This window comes from Xenopus tropicalis, chromosome 3 (assembly GCF_000004195.4).
Source record: "Xenopus tropicalis strain Nigerian chromosome 3, UCB_Xtro_10.0, whole genome shotgun sequence".
NCBI lineage: Eukaryota > Metazoa > Chordata > Amphibia > Anura > Pipidae > Xenopus > Xenopus tropicalis.
This window is the reverse complement of record NC_030679.2, coordinates 101,396,597-101,413,544: the sequence shown is the minus strand read 5'-3', so window position 1 is coordinate 101,413,544 and position 16,948 is coordinate 101,396,597. Positions and strand designations below refer to the sequence as shown.

At 34.8% G+C, this 16,948-nt stretch overlaps 1 protein-coding gene across 3 annotated transcripts in view; it reads right to left on the bottom strand.

Moving 5' to 3' along the window:
* Window positions 1–16,948, bottom strand: part of wdr72 (WD repeat domain 72) — a 121,886-nt gene that overhangs the window by 29,125 nt on the left and 75,813 nt on the right. For all 3 annotated transcript variants that reach the window (XM_012959598.3, XM_031899179.1, XM_018092424.2), the window contains exons 15-18: window positions 13,540–14,345; window positions 11,714–11,802; window positions 11,255–11,328; window positions 8,697–8,880 (exon numbers count right to left, since the gene is read on the bottom strand). In XM_012959598.3, coding sequence (XP_012815052.2) covers window positions 8,697–8,880; window positions 11,255–11,328; window positions 11,714–11,802; window positions 13,540–14,345 — 1,153 coding nt within the window. The remainder of the gene's footprint in view (window positions 1–8,696; window positions 8,881–11,254; window positions 11,329–11,713; window positions 11,803–13,539; window positions 14,346–16,948) is intronic.

Genomic DNA, 16,948 nt, shown 5'->3' with positions numbered 1-16,948 from the left:
AGTCTATGGAACCATGAATGACATTTGGCCCCTTTTAATCTCCCAGGTCAAGTACTAAAACCATTGTATTCTACAGAGCTTATCTGTTATTTGCTACATAAAAGTGGGTATCCTATTGCCATATTTCAGTTTGAATGCTTGCCCCAACGGTTATACAGCAATTTATTTATATAAAATATAGGCAAGCCTCTGAAGCAGTTCTTACTAGTAAAGAGTAAGAGTATATGGCTTAAATGCATAGAAAATGCTTTCATCTTTGAGGTTATTGGTCATTTAGGAGTAAATTAGTTTGCCTGGAGTTCACATCAGATTCTTTATCTATAGTGACTAATCCCAACTACGATTGCAGGGCTTATATCCCAAATCCCTCCCAGTCACTCCTAAGTGAACCTAAAGGTTCTCATATGCACTGTGTACAAATATTTATATGGAATCTAAGTCTAGTTTGATATAAATTTTTAAATTAATGCATTTTTGTTATCTATAGATGTCTCTGTGGCACCTGACGGTACCTGAACAATTTCAAAGCAAGTAAGGTTGTATGGGTCAGCCCTAACTGATAGAAATGGCTTAAGTCTGTAAGTGCTGATTGCTATTTCTTATCTTTTATCCTGCACACCTAGTGGTATTTACAGGGTTAATCAATTGTTCTGCAGAAGGCGAGCTACAATAAGTCTAACCAAAGTCATACCAAAACACGAATTTGAATCCCGAATGGGAAAAATTCAAATTGGAAACGAAATTATCGCAACTTTTTTGTCGCCGGCGCGACTTTATCGTATTTTTCGCGACTATTTCGTCGCCGTCGCAACTTTATCATATTGAACGCTCGTAAACGGCGGGAAAACCTTTCCGACTTTGCATGATTTTGGAAGCCTCCCATAGGAATAAATGGCACTCTGCAGCTTCAACCTGGCCCAAGGAAAGTCACGATACCGAAGCTTGAATGAATCCGAAACTTTTGTACTCGGCGCAACAATACGATTTTTTCACGACAGTCACGAAAAAGTCGCGAAAAATACATGCAAGATACAAAAAAGTCACGAAGGTGACGAAAAAGTCGCAAAAATACCGATCATTGCGAAAAAAAAACGCATTCGGATGCGTTCGTGGATTGATAAATGTGCCCCCATGTCATAAAAGCACCCATATACATTGCATAAAATAAATATTTGCAGAAGGGAGAAAAATAATATTTTTTATTGAACATTTTTGTAGATATATTAAGGAATTTGAATAAAAAAAATATATTTTCTTAAAAGCAGCAGGCCATTCAATTTAGAAGGGGGCTGCATTTGATCCACCCAAGGCTATGCCCAATACCTACTTATTTTATTCGTATAAGCCAGGCTTCCCTATGAAAGCTGAAAAAGTCAATATCATTTCCACTGTCACAGTAGTAAATTCCATACTAACTTTGTAGACTCCAATCTGAACAGAAATATTATTTCAAGATTTATTTTCTACTGTATTAAATACAGGTATCGGACCCCTTATCCGGAAACCTGTTATCCAGAAAGCTCCGAATTACGGAAAGCCTGTCTCCCATAGACTCCATTTTAATCAAATAATTCAGAATTTTAAAACTGATTTCCTTTTTCTATGTAGAAATAAAACAGAACCTTGTAATTGATTCCAACTAAGATATAATTATTCCTTATTGGATGTAAAACAATCCTATTGGGTTTAATTAATGTTTTATTGATTTTTTGGTAGACTTAAGATAGTGAGATCCAAATTACGGAAAGACCCCTTATCCGGAATACCCTTGGTCCCGAGCATTCTGGATAATGGGTCCTATACCTGTATAAGTAAAACACCAAAAGCCTTTATATCCATGACCAACCAGTATTTTACAAAAAAATCATTTTGGTCTTATTCATATGCAAAGCAGAAAGAATTCCTGGACAGAAACCCAGCATTAGCGCAATCGAAGGTTAACTCCTTCCTTAATGAGTACCCACTGTTTGTGGGTGGAAAGATCGGTATTTACACTATTTCTTTGCCCACTTTCCTAGCAAGGGTAATTATTTAGTAAAAGGTTACCCACTATGCCATTAAGAAAGATGGGGAGAATTCTGCCAAAATGCAAAAATGTTATGGTTACAGTTATGTAAGTGCTGTCATATTTAACAACCTTTTCAGCACAAGAAAGCAACTGCATCCAAGATCTTTAAAAGACAATAGTAGACGTATAGAATATTTAAATGGTTATTATAATTAGGCTGTATTTACATTTTTGGACCAGCAAATTCATTTAGCTATACACTGGGGTCTATTATATGGAAATCCTTTATCCAGATTTTCTTTTTCTGTGTGCGGGGTTAAGGGCAATGACAGGCAGGGCATTTTGTCACCTGCAATGAAGCTCAACAAAACACCTGTCTTTGACTAAGGGATGGGGTTCAGTATCTCTAGTTAAACAAATTCAGCCAATCAATGGTAAGATAGTAAACCTTATTTATAAAGTGCAGAAAAGGGTGCAAAGTAGAAAACAACAGATGGAAACCACAGTATTTTGTGCACACTTCACCCTCTCCTGCAGTTTTAATCATAGCTGTAGTTCTTTCTACTCCGAAGTTGAGTGCCATGAATATGGGTCTGTTTGCATTCATCAGCTTTACATTTGTGAGAGGCAGGGGATGGCCCCCTAATCCTGCCCCCACTTGTCCCCAGAACTCTGTTCGTAATGACTGCCCTATGGGCAGCTCTTTGAATGAGCACTAAAGGGTGCATTCTGCACCTCACACCAGATTTTATTTTACTGTAAATGACTCCAAGTATGTGTGAAAGCAAAATAATGCTTTATAATACAAGTAACTTAGAAATAAGAATTGTATTAATAACAACAATAGAAAGAATATATTTCCAAGAAAGCAATTTTCAGTTTATTTTACTCATATTGGAAAAACGGCCTACAGTGGTGATGAGCGAATCTGCCCCCTTTCGCTTCGCCGCAAAATTTGCAAAACGACCAGAAAATTTGTGAAAGGCCAAAAAATCCACAAAACGTGTTTGTTGTGTGACTTTTTTGCCGCCTGCGTCTTTTTTTGTCGCCTGCGGGGTTTTTTTTTGTCCCCCGCGTCTTTTTTTTTACGCGACCACGCCTTTTTTTTCATATCCGTGTTTTTTTTTTAGTATATTTAAGGCATTGTGCTCCAAATTACAACATGATCCCTTATCTTTGAAAACCCCAGTTCCCAAGCATTCTGCATAACATCCCATTATTGTATTATTCTGATTGGATTAATTACTCTGCAATCAAAAAGAATTGCATGATGTTACATCTATGAAAGAGTTAATGATGCTTTCTACACAATAAAGTCCTATCTAAGCACAATTTTCTCACAGTACATACTTCAATGTTCTTTGCAAAAGTATTGCACTTGACCTTTACTTTCAGAACAGCGGGAGGCTGAAAGTGAAAAAGAAAAACAAATGCTACTCTGATAAAGAATTTTTCTGGAAAGGCTGATGAACATCCCAAGGAACGTCTGAAAAAGAATTTAACTTAAATTTAAACCTTTATGCTTTCAATAGAAAGAAGTGCTGGTAGACACTTAGCCACCTGTGTGCTGTTTAAAGCTGGCTTTTAGTGCTGATAGAATAGTAAGTTATATCTAGGCAATCTTTCAAGCTCTTCCTGGAAATTAGTCCTTAAGTTTTGCTATTCCAGGATGTCAGGACCTGATGTTTGTATTATATTTGGTCCTGTTTGGTCCCTGTCCTTTTACCCAGCATTGCCCTAGTAATGTTTCTAAGCTGCTCTGAATTCCATTCACACAGTTTTCTAGTTTCTAAATATGGCCTTTTTATTTAGTATGTCAATCCTTGATTTGCATTCAATGACAAAGAATTCTTTCAGCCACTTTCCTTAATGTCTTATTCAACAAAGTTTTTATTAGGGATGCACCGAATCCAGGATTCGGTTCGGGATTCAGCCTTTTTCGGCCAAATCCATGCTCCTGGCTGAACCAAATCGAAATCCTAAGAATCACGTGAAGATTTAACCCTTCTGTAACCTAATTAGAATATGGTAATTAGGATTTGGATTCGGTTCAGTATTCGGCCGAATTCTTTACGAAAGATTTGCGGGTTTGGCCGAATCCAAAATAGTGGATTCGGCACATCCGTACTTTTAATAAATAACTAGTGGTTTTATGGGAAATGCTTTTTTTCATGGTTTCAAAAAACTGATTAAAATCATAATGTTGGTAAATAGGCCTCAAAGAATGAATAAGAAAGGTGTTTCGGCTTTGTAATCATACAAGAGCTGTTGGCACAAAATATTTTGTACATAGATAGTTACTTGCACAAGGGAATAGAGGGATACTAACCACAAACTTGTTCTGGAATTAGTGCAGTGGGCTGGCTATGCTTGATATACAGTAGTTTTATGGGGGGTTTTTCTCAATACTCTCCATGAAAAAACATATATGTTACTTGTGATCATTATGCTGGAACCCATTGGTATAACTAATGATTGTGTAGGAGAACTGAAGGCAAAATAGCAAAACCAGCACAACAAATTCTGTAACTAAAACTAGCAAGCTGAGCTGCATTCTCCTATTATTCTGTAAAGCGTTGTGTAAATTGAGGGCGCTATATAAATAGCAATAATGATTATTCACAAATACCCTCTCTGTGTAGGTTTTAGCGGTACCACCATCAAATACAACATGACCAACACAGTATCTGGGTTTAAATAAAACTGCATGTAGGCTTATTTTTACCAAACCCCTGGAAACACTCAAATTAACAGCATTCTATAGAGATTTAATTAATCTAAAGTGAAAACAATCTATAGGAAGAATTTTCTCAGAGGAAAGGAGTAATTTAAGGAGTATTTAACAGTAAGACTCTGAAGCACTGTTCTTGCGGTACGTCTTGGTGGAATCATATCCTTCATAATGTTTGAAAGACTGCTGGTGTGGCACCTGCACAATTTGATTTTGTGTAAAAATGTACACCAAATCTGATTTCTGCTACATTAGGATTTCTTCAGTAAAATGCACAAAGGAGAGAATGTAATAGACTGTACACTTCCTGGGATCTGGTAAGCGGCTTCCCTTAAAACTCCACTTGAAACATTTAAGAACACACACAGCAAAAACAATTTGAATTGAGAGGATAAGTTGATTTAATAATAAATTTGAACCAGCTGTTAAATGCTAAAATACAAATGGATTTGCATTCTCTTACGAGAAATCTGTGTAACTGGAACCTCCAAATATTACCCTAGATATTTTAAAAGCGCAAATAGAATTAAATAATTTGATTCTTGCTCTGGGAATATTAAATAATGCAAACTGGTGGAAATGAGTTTGACACTTTATAATGCTTGCTGTAAATATTAACCTCTTTGTATGTGCATAACTCCCCATTAATAGCAAAAATGAGTGATGTTTAGTTTGCAAAGTAATTGAAGATTATTTATTTAATGCATTTATTCAAAGGGGACATTCACCTTTATATACATTTTATTATGTTACCCCCATTCTAAACAATTATTTAACTCATCCTAATTTTTTATGTTTTTCAATTTATTAGCCTTTCTATTATGCCTTAGACTGCCACAGACTCACTCGGGGCAGATTTATCAAAATTTGAGAAAAAATAGAGCTCACCACAGAAAAATTCACCCACTTATTATTCATTCCTATGGGATTTTTAGAAGCATATTTATCAATGGGCTAAAGTTAGAATTTACCATTTAATAACTACACTTCTAAAAATCCCATAGGAATGAATAGAAAGTGGGTGAATATTTATGTATAAAGCTTTAAACTCACATTTTGATAAATCTGCCCCTAAGTCTTCAAGTCATTCATATACTATTCTATATATTTTGTGACTTTTAAACTGCTGCTTGATTACTAGGGTAATTAGGTCCTAGCAAATAAATAGCAATTAAAACCCAAGCATTGCAGGTACACAATAAAAAAATAAATAATAAAAACACAGAATAAAATGCTAAAGGTCCCCATACACGGGCCGACTATAGCTGCCGATATCGGTCCCTTGGACCGATTCGGCAGCTAATCGGCCCGTGTATGGGGAGAGCAGAGCGGCCTGGCCGACCGATATCTGGCCTGAAATTGGCCAGATCTCGATCGGCCAGGTTAGAAAATCCGCGACATCGCCAAGCGAGCGGATCTGCTCGTGTATGGCCACCTTTACTGTCTTGAAGTACAATGGTTTACCAAGACTTTAAATCCTCCATCCCCTTTACCAGTTTAGTTGCACGTCCCTGCATTCTCTCCAGCTCATTAATATCCTTTTTAAGGACTGGAGCCCAAAACTGCACTGCATATTAAAATAAATTTAAAAAATATGTTTTATCCCTTTTTTAAATATGTTTTATCCCTGCTACTGCCCCTTTTCATCCAAGACAGCACTTTATTTGCTTTAGTAGCCACTGAATAACACTGCCTGGAATTACACAGATTTACCACCATTTGTTGTAATCTATCCTTCAGCCAGTTCTCTATCCGAGTACAAATATTATGTTGCTGGCCAATATTCCTTAAATTTACCATTAACTGTCTGTGTGATACTGTATCAAATCCTTTAGCAAGTAGATGACATCCACTGCCATTCCAGTCAAGGTTCCTGTTCACCTCCTCATAAAAGTCAATTACATTTTTTTTTGGTAAGATCTATTATGCATACAATTATGCTGGCACAAATTCATAGCATTGTGATTTGTAATACAGGTGGAGGACCCATGATCGAGAATGGATCTTCATACCTCAAGTCTACTAAAAAATCATTAAAACATTAATTAAACCCAATATGATTGTTTTGCCACCAATAAGGATTAATTATATCTTAGTTGGGGTCAAGTACAAGGTTCTGTTTTATTATTCTGTATAAAAAAGAGCATCGACTCAAGAGATGAAAACATAATTTCGCCTCTTTATAGGTCCCTGGTAAGGCCTCACCTTGAGTATGCAGTGCAGTTTTGGGCTCCAGTCCTTAAGAAGGATATTAATGAGCTGGAGAGAGTGCAGAGACGTGCAACTAAACTAGGGGAAGGAAGATTTAAACTATGAGGTTAGACTGTTGAGGTTGGGGTTGTTTTCTCTGGAAAAAGGCACTTGTAAGGGGACATGATTACTCTGTACAAGAGGGGATTATAGGCAGATTTCTTTTTTCCCATAAAAATGATGAGTGCAACAGAGGCCACCCCTTTAGATTAGAGGAACGGAGCTTCCACTTGAAGCAGCGTAAGTGGTTTTTCATGGTGAGGGCAGTGAGGTTGTGGCATATCCTTCCTAGTGATGTTGCAATGGCAGATTCTGTTAATGCCTAAGAGGGGCCTGGATGTGTTCTTGAACAAGCATAGTATCCAAGGCTATTGGGATACTAATATCTACGGTTAGTATTGATGTTGGTATATATAGTTATGTATGTGAGTGTATAGATAGTTCAGTATAGGTTTGTGTGTGCTGGGTTTATTTGGAAGTGAGAATTAACGCAATGCAGTAAAATTAATGCATTCAGTTGCACGCTATTTAACGCATGTGATATGCGACTTAACGCATGCGATAATACTTTAGCAAATTGCGCGGGTTTTTTGCGTCAATTTTAACGCAAAATAGCATGTGATAAGCGTTATTGCACTTGTGAATCAACCCTATAGAAACAATTATCAGTAAATGATTAGCATTGTCTATTTTAGTAGCCACAACAAGTAGCTGCTACTAGTGTCTTCACCCTAAGGAGTCAGAACCAACAGTACAGAGAATAGCCAAAGAGATACTGCTTTAATAGCAATAATATTTACACATACCTTTAAAAGCAGTGAACATTTTTATTATAACTATTTGATGAGTTTATTTTTTTTACTTTAAGGCACATATGATTTATGATAAACATACACATGGAAATATACAAAAATATTAAGTTCAGTGTACATTTTCATTGTACTTTTGCAAAGACTGACAGACAGTTGCTTTTTGTTTTTAAATCAGGCTATAAATCAGTTAAATTATTTTTTTTAATACTGAGACTAGAAATGAACTATTGCTTAAAGCTGGTGATACACAGACAGATTTAATCTGCCCCTTCATCCCTATCTGCCCTTGTATGTGCCCTGCCCAACTGATTCCCCAACATATATCTGCTCATTGGGCAAGAGCTGATCTTTATGTGCATGGTCAGCTTTAAAATGCCTTCTTTGTTTACATTGTGTGTTCAGAAACAAAAGTGTTTTAGGTTCTATGTTGTTGGCAAAGCAGTTACAAACTGTTTCTGTATGAAAGACAAACGTGCCTTGCCTAAAAATGCTGCTGCTTAAAAGTTTAAAAAGCAGACCTGTTAACTGATTCCTCATTGGTGTAAACAGAAGGAAAGACACAGTTTAAATCCTCTTCTCTCTGTTACCATCAACCAATTTACCCTAATCCAACTACAAGGGTCCATGCCCTTTTCTCTTTTTTAATTTTTTTTTTAGTTACCTTTGTTGCATCTCTGATGACATTTTGCCATATTCTGTTGGTTTACTTGAACATGTTTCAGATAATCTGGCTACCTTGAACTCTTTAAATGCATGGTATGTAAGCTGTCTTAGTGATAACCTTTCTATGTTAATACAGAAGCACTGGTAAAAAAAAGAATTCATAGCAGACTGTATATTATTGCATGGTTTCCAATATAGAATAGAAAAAAAAATAGATAGAATGCACACTTACATTGCATAGAATGATTGGCAATAGATTGTAATTCAATAGAATCTGAAGACTCTGGATGAGAAGTGTGACCATTATCCACACTGTCCACAACGGCAATAGGTTGAGTGGTTATTACGGTTTCTAAAACTGATTGCATCCTCCTTTTTAATTCTGCCAAGAGAACTGCTTGCATTGCTTCTATAACCTGGGAAGAAAAAAATGTATCATTATTCTAGAAAACATACGTTAATGAATGTACTAAAGTACTGTTTCTATGATACAGTAAATATAATACATATTTGAGAATGTTGTAATTCATTTTATAATGTAGGTACTGAAGCTGATTTATAACTGTAATATTTCATTTTTAATGAATCATTTTTATTGAATTGGTTTTATAACCAGTACCCAGCCAGTTAACAAAATGATGCATATTCATTGGACCAATCCCACTCAATAAGGACACAATTACATGTATGTATGTATGTATATCTTTATTTATAAAGTGCTACTTATGTATGCAGCACTGTAGGAACTACAGTAGTTTCGAACTACACACATATGGGCATTCTGGACAATCCTGAAGCACATGGTCTGACTAATCAGCTCTAATCATAAGAGGGACTATTAAATGAACAGTCTTGAACTGATTTGGTATAAGAACAATTAAGGCTCCAAACCAATCCCTTCCATGGCAAGATTATGTCTTCCTCTTTGTTGCTCATTGACACGTGAAAACTGTATATAATATTGTTAGATCTCAGAGAAAACTTCTCAATATATTCCACAAAATGTATAATTAAAGATTGAATTAAAAGGACATTATCAAACTTGTTTTAACACTTACTTTTCTTCTACTATTTTGGGGGAGATTTACCAATACCCGAACGCTCCGAGCATATTCTCAACAATTTTTTCGCGCTCGTGCGACTTTTTCGCGCGTCCACACAATTTTTTTGCACGTGCGCGATATTTTTTCTATAAATTCCGTGACTTTCGGATCGCCAATACGATATTATCGTGAGTAATACGATTTTTTCGTAAGCATTTTCGGGATATTTGCGATCTTCAGAAATTTTCGTATCCAATCCGAATTTTTCCCGGGATTCGAACTCGTGATTTGATAAATCTGCCCCTTTCAGTTACTTTTGTTTTATAAACCAACCAATTTCTTACAGATATTAATTATTAAAAGGTTCTGGAAAATGCTACTTCTGATACATTCAATAAAAATAAGTATTGTTATCATTCCTAGTTACATAAACACCCAAACTATATATAAGATTGGCTCTGTAGACTTCTTCAGGTCCTGGCATCAGCTATGTTTGGCAGGAGAATACAGAGGATTAAAACCTAAGATTATTTTCATACTAAGCATTTGCTCCGCTGGAGTTTATCCACTATCTGATACTGCACACTACCAGTGAAGCAAGAAAAATACAGACTAAAGTAACATTACAAGTTTAAACTGAGTTTGTAGTTGGCTATGAATTATTTTTTGTATGAAGGCTAAAAAGTAATGAAATGTTAGGGTTTAGTTAATATTAGGGCCACATTTACAAACGGTCTTAAATTTCGCTAAAATTGTGTTTTTCTAATTATTCTATATATAAGATCAGAAACAACACTACAGTTACCACCTCACTAATAGTGTTTCTTTGCTGGTAGCTTTAATAGTTAGTGTTGGGTTTTTTTGTGTAAATGCCACATTTGCCATTAGCCTCCAGGTGCATTGATTAGTAAATGGCTTGGGGAATGTTTTATACACTTAACAGAATAAGTAAATAATCCCTGTAGTGTTTCAAAGCTATGAATAAAGCAGTTGTGCAAAGTATAGAAAGCCAAGCATATTCAACATTTTCACTGGAGGAAGTAAATAAGAATGACAAACAGCTGGTCATGCAGACTGATTTAAAACACCTAGAAAGCAGGCAAAACAAGGATTAACTTGCCTTTCTCTGCTTAACAAAACACCTACTAAAGCACAGGTAGAGGCAGTATTATGAAGACATTTTACATATATTTAACTGAACACTTATGGCTTTTTTGCCAATCATCGTTAGAAGGTAGAAAGTAAGTTAAGGACTGAAAGGGCGTTGATATAAAAAATATAAAGAATCTAATTTCACTGGTTTTGGCTCCGACTAAACATATTATTATTTATATAGCACCAACATATTTGTACAGAGATTGTTTATCATTATCATGCTTATCATTATGACATGCTTATCATTATCAGTCCCTGCACCAGTGAAATTGACCCTAGAATGTGTAAATGTGATAGGAGCCTTTGATAGTAAGCTCTTACTATCAAAGGTCTCTATCACATTTACACATTCTAGGGTCAATTTCATTAGAAATTAATTATGTTATTGGAGTGTAAGAAGAAACCTGAATACTTGGAGGAAACCCATGTAGACTGGGTAAATTAGAAAGGTCCTAGGATGAAACTTAGGACCACAACACTACAAGACAGCAAAGCTAACTGAGCCATTAGTTCATAACATACCATATTGCTGATCAGCATATTGTTAATAAGATCTTTCCACATAATTATTATGTGAATTGTGTGTTTTTACCTGTACAGACTGGCCTTTCCAAGATGAAACAAGCTTAATTAAGGATACATTTTCAGGTTCAGGAAAATTTTTGTCTGAAAAGGAAAGGAAAGAGTTGTTATTGTTACTGAAAGTGTATATTATGGTTATTGGCTTTCGGTCCAGACTGAATTAGGCCTGCCCTTATAACATATGAAAAAAATCACACACAAATAAACATCACATTTTTCCAGACTGAAAACCTTGACTGTTTAAAGTAAATAAATCATTACTACTTGAGTTTGCAAAAAATATTCTCAACTATATTACATTTTTTTCTTGAACCACAAAGAAACTCAAACTTGAATTTTGATAAATCTGCCCAAGGTGTCCTTGATGACAATACATCCTGAAAAGACCAACTGGCCATGAATAAAATAATGCTAATTGTAAACATATTCAGATTAAGCTGTTTCAAAATATTTTTTCTGATGAACTTACCCTGTAGAAGCTCAGCGGAAAACATGGAAAATGAATTAAAATGTTCAGAACTTTTCCATTTGACTCGCACAGACTCCATCTTCTCCTGACTAAAGGAACATTCAAAGGTTGCAAATGAAAAGTTATAGACAAATGTTACTGAAATAAGCACTTTGGCCTTTATTTGTTTTTTAAATTATCTCAACCTTATATCTCTACCTTGACAGTTTGTGCATCACAGATTCTGTGAATACATTTGTCATTATGTGCCAGTGAGTGTCAGGAGCATGTGATTTTTGTGTCATAATTGTTAAAGGGATAAATTATACCTGGGAGCAAGGAACAGAGACACTGGAAGTCTATTTTAAGATATACTCTGCACTAAATTCACCTAAAGAATTAGTAACGGACAGTGAAACAAGTATATACAAAAGTTACATTTTATGAATGTGAAACATTTTCTTAGGATGAATTGTCAACAGAAACTCAATCATCTTCATAGTTTTGTGAACATTGTGGTCTACCAAACCAAAGAGATTTATTTATCAATATTATTTTTTTTTTCAAAAATTGGAACAAACTTAACGATTTGATTGAATAAAACTGTAAAAAAATGTAATCAAATTTATATTCTACTGCTCATTTTCAATAGGTCTTCAAAAAATTAAAACTGAAAAAAGAGTGCTTATAATTTTCCTAGGACAACTCTCATTGACTTCTACATAAACTTGCAAGCTTTTGGATGCTGTATTTTCACATTTTTCACAATTTGATTGTATTAATGTGAAGGTGAAACCCCCTTTAAAGGGATTCTCTCCTGCTTTTTATGGTATCCTTTTTATTTATAAATTACTAAATAATTCACTCGACCATTTTAAATGGTATTCTTTAACCAACAAATATTTTTTTTTTTAGTTGTTATATTGGTCAAATCAAATTCATATTATATTGCTTATTTTCAATAGGTCTACAAACAAAGGTCTTCAAAAAATTGAAACTGCAAAAAAGAGTGCTTATAATTTTCCTAGGACAACTCTCATTGACTTCTACATAAACTTGCAAGCTATTGGATGCTGTAGTTTTACATTCGAGTTTTCTTTAAAAAAAAACATTTGCACTTCATAAATATTTAATAGTTGTGTTTTGAAATCCATTAAAATTCATAATAATGAGTTTTAGCATAAAAACCAGCAAAATTTCAAATTCAAACATCAAAATCATAAATCAGTCCCTTAGAAGTCCCCATCCAGTAATATTCTGCCTGACTACTACTAGCTGAAACATAACTTAGATGTGGCTCAAGGAACAGAAATAATGAAATAGTTCATACCACAAGTAAATGCCCCGTGACCTTGGTCTTGTTTTCTTTATATTGTTATCCAAGTTTGATTGGCTGGTCTCTGCATATGTGTTACACTGTTTAAAATATTCTGGTACTCTAAGCTAAAACATATAACAATGAGCATTGTGTGCTGGACCAAATGCTGTGTGGTAGAGTGCCAAAATGTCCATTCTATATTATAACAAGAGATGAGAGAATTTTTTCAGCAAGCATGGATTCGCAAATTTTTTTCGCAAAACTACTGCAAAAAATTCAGCGCAACAAAAAAATTCTCAAGGAAGAAAAAGTCACAGTTGTGTAAAAAAGTAGTATTCACATCAAAAAAGTGTTGCATGTCAAAAAAGTAATGTGATTTCATTAATTATTTGCCGTTTTGTGAATTTTTTTGCAGTTTTGCAAATTTTTCAGCCAAGCAAAATGGGACAGATTCGCTCATCACTTATTATGGCCTAAGTATACTATAATTTTATAATAACATAATATATATAATATACTTATTTTGTACCTGATGATGCTGCTGAATGTAGATACAGGCTCCATCCTCAGCCCTTTACTGACAACACATAACTTCTTCAAAATATATGCTAGAGTGTTTAGGTTCATTGTGTTAAAATGATTACATTCTTGATGTGAACATTTTTCACTTTGTTTTTGAGTAGCCATGGAATATTTTGATGAAAGCTCCATGACTTTCTTTATGAATGAATGATGTAAACTTATTGCAGAATTATCATTGTTTACAATTTGATTCCATCCCGGTAGCATCAATCCAATATGATCTACACTTGATATAATGCCAAAAGTGACTGAACTTTGAATCTCGAGGATATCCAAGTGTCTAATGCAGAAAATATCCAGTTCTTTATCTAGTCCCCAGGGTACAAGACATGACAAAAAAAGTTTGGCTGCATCCGTTATCATATTTACATCTATTTTTCCTTCTGATTCAATTTTGTTTCTTTTACTGCTTTTGAATTTCTTGTTTCTTTTAGTCCCACCAGATTCTTCATTAAGGTGTCCAACATTTTCTTGCACAAATGTCTCAGGCATTTGCCCATCCCCTTGATAGAAGGATCCAGCAGTCTTATTTCTTTTGAGTGTTAATGGCCGCTTCTCTGAAGAGTTTTTTACTGTTTTTAGTGCATCGTAAGTGCTAAAAGAGTTTGCTGACTTCAGCCCATTTGCTTGAGATAAATGAAGAAGTTCTAAAACTTTTTCTAGATCAAATAAAAGCAAGTGCAAGCTAATGTTATACTTAGATTTTACTGGTACAACTGAAAAAGGTCTTGAGATATAACTGGAGTCTGCAGCCTGAAAGAAAAAATAGAAATCCTTATTACAATACACACACCTTACATTTTGTATTATATATATCAAAATGCCTCAAATCCAAGCATTGTCTTAACCTTCAGCAAAATGTTTTCATTCTGTATGTGTATGTTCCCCCTGTATAGTCTACTAAAGAAAATGTAATTATTATAGGATATTTCATATGATTCAAATGATATATAATTTTGGATAAATATCCACATCCTTTTTATTATAGTTCTATAAGATATTTTTTAAAATTTAATTTTGAAATTTTACATGAGTCTAGCAATATTCTTAGTTTCCCAGGTGCCCTCAGCCATGTGACTTATGTTCTGATTAACTTTAGTCATTCTTTTCTGTTGTGCTGCAAGTTGGAGTAATATAACCCCACTTCCTTTCCCCCCAGCAGCCGACCAGTAGAACAATGGGAACGTAGCAAGATAGCAGCTACCTGACACCTTGCATTGCTAAAATTGCTCCCATGCCCCACCTTATGGTAGATAAGATAACAGCACTAAATGTTAAAAATTCAATCCAGCTTACTCAGTTCATGACTCCTCAGTTACATTGAGTAGGAAAAGTAATAGCTTATCTAAAAGCAGTTCTAATGTGCAGTTTTCAGAAAGCTTAGGGTCAGCACAATGATCTGAGATGGCTGCCTACATGCCAATATAACAACTAAAGAAAAATATATTTGTTGGTTAAAGAATACCATTTTAAATGGTCGAGTGAATTATTTAGTAATTTATAAATAAAATGTATACCATAAAAAGCAAGAGAGAATCCCTTTAAAGGGGGTTGACATTAATTAAATTAATACAATCAAATTTGCAATTGGTTTTCATTTTTTTTTAATTGTGGGTTTTTAGTTATTTAGCTTTTTGTTCAGCAGCTCTCCAAAACTGGTTACTAGGGCCCAAATTAACTTAGCAACCAGGTATTGCTTTGAAAGAGAGACAGGAATATAAATAGAAGAGGGCCTAAATAGACATAATCTGTATGATTTTAGGCTCTAGCAAGGTTTTTTTTTATTACTGCCCCCCTTACTTTTTAAAAAAAAAATGTTCATGTTAAACCACGCAAAACTTAATTTTAAAATACAATAATAATTAAATAATATATTTTGCAAACTATGAACTGCTCTTGAGGATGTATTTCTTGTCCTGTGTTTCTTATGTGTTTCATTAAGAAACATATCTCTGCCTCAATATTACAGATCGCACAAATTTTACTGGGCATATTTTGCATTTCGTCTATAAATAAAAACAAAAAAACAACATTGGCGTCTTTCTTAAACACAAAGTACAATTAAAATTCAATTGTTATCTCCTCCCAATCTTTGGCCATTCTTTTACTCTTTAAAAACCTGGTTTTACTGCCAATAAAATGCTTCCAAACCGTGACAGCATGAATCAAGCTTAATAAACGCTCTAGCGTCCTACTTCCAAAAACTGACACTTTTCCTATAATACATTTCCTTTAACATACCAGCCATATTTCATTTTTCCCAGCAGTAGCAGTTTTAACCATAGGAGTTTTATTTGGCTACCTCAGTTCACAGAAGGGGTGACTTACAGATGCCTGCATGAACACAAGTGTTGCTCCACAACCAGCAGAGTTGGCAGCTTTTCTGGATGTGACCAGCTTTCCCTGCAGCTATCGCAAACAATTCTCAGAAAAGCCCCCCCCCCAATGTGAGGTCTTTGTTTATAGACTTGATGCATAACTGTGCTAGAATATATTTAGTTCAAGAATGTAAGAAAGCAATGAGATCAAAGGAAGAGACAACCAAACTCTAACTAATCCTTTCACAAGTTTGGGATCCTTAGTACCTATCTTTCATACAAAATCTGTATTCATTATTATATTAGTCTTAAATCTATTGGTTGCTGGCTGCTGCTGGCTAGCAGTTAGGAAATGGGAGCAACAGAAAAACAATGAATACTTTAAATTAGAGTATTTTCTATATTCTAATTTTTACGGCACAAAAGCATATAGATGTACTGGTTATCATTTACAAGCACAACTGATATTTTGAAGCAGTGAAAACTACTGTGGCACATTAAATCAGTTTTCTAATGAGCAACAGCACTGTGCCAATACTGGGCAGGCACATAAAGAGTTTGCTCTAGTGTTTGCCAGCAAGGCTGGAATTTGAGCTTGAAGAATGGTGAATCAGCAAGTCATTATTCCGCTGGCATAACATTATTTAATTCTGGGATAGGTTAGGGTTAAGATTAGTTAAGCAATTGTAAGAAAGAGTTGCTATATAATTTTAATGGGGTTATGTAATTAAAGGTGATACATTTGCCCAGGAATAGTAACCCATAGCAACCAATCAGCAGAAAGCATTTACTGGTTACCCTATTGCTATGGTTGCTATGGGTTACTGCTCCTTGGCAAACTTAGTGCCTTTTATTACATATGGGGGTAAGTCCTCAGTATTTACAGTTCCCTCACAGATGTAGTGAGGTATTGTAAGTGAAGGTAAAGTGCAGCATGTAAATAAATTAAACAAATACAGGATAGCCTATAGACCCTGACTTATACAATAGTTTAGTATGTTATGTAGGCACACAAGACTTTGTATGTAGGATGTATTT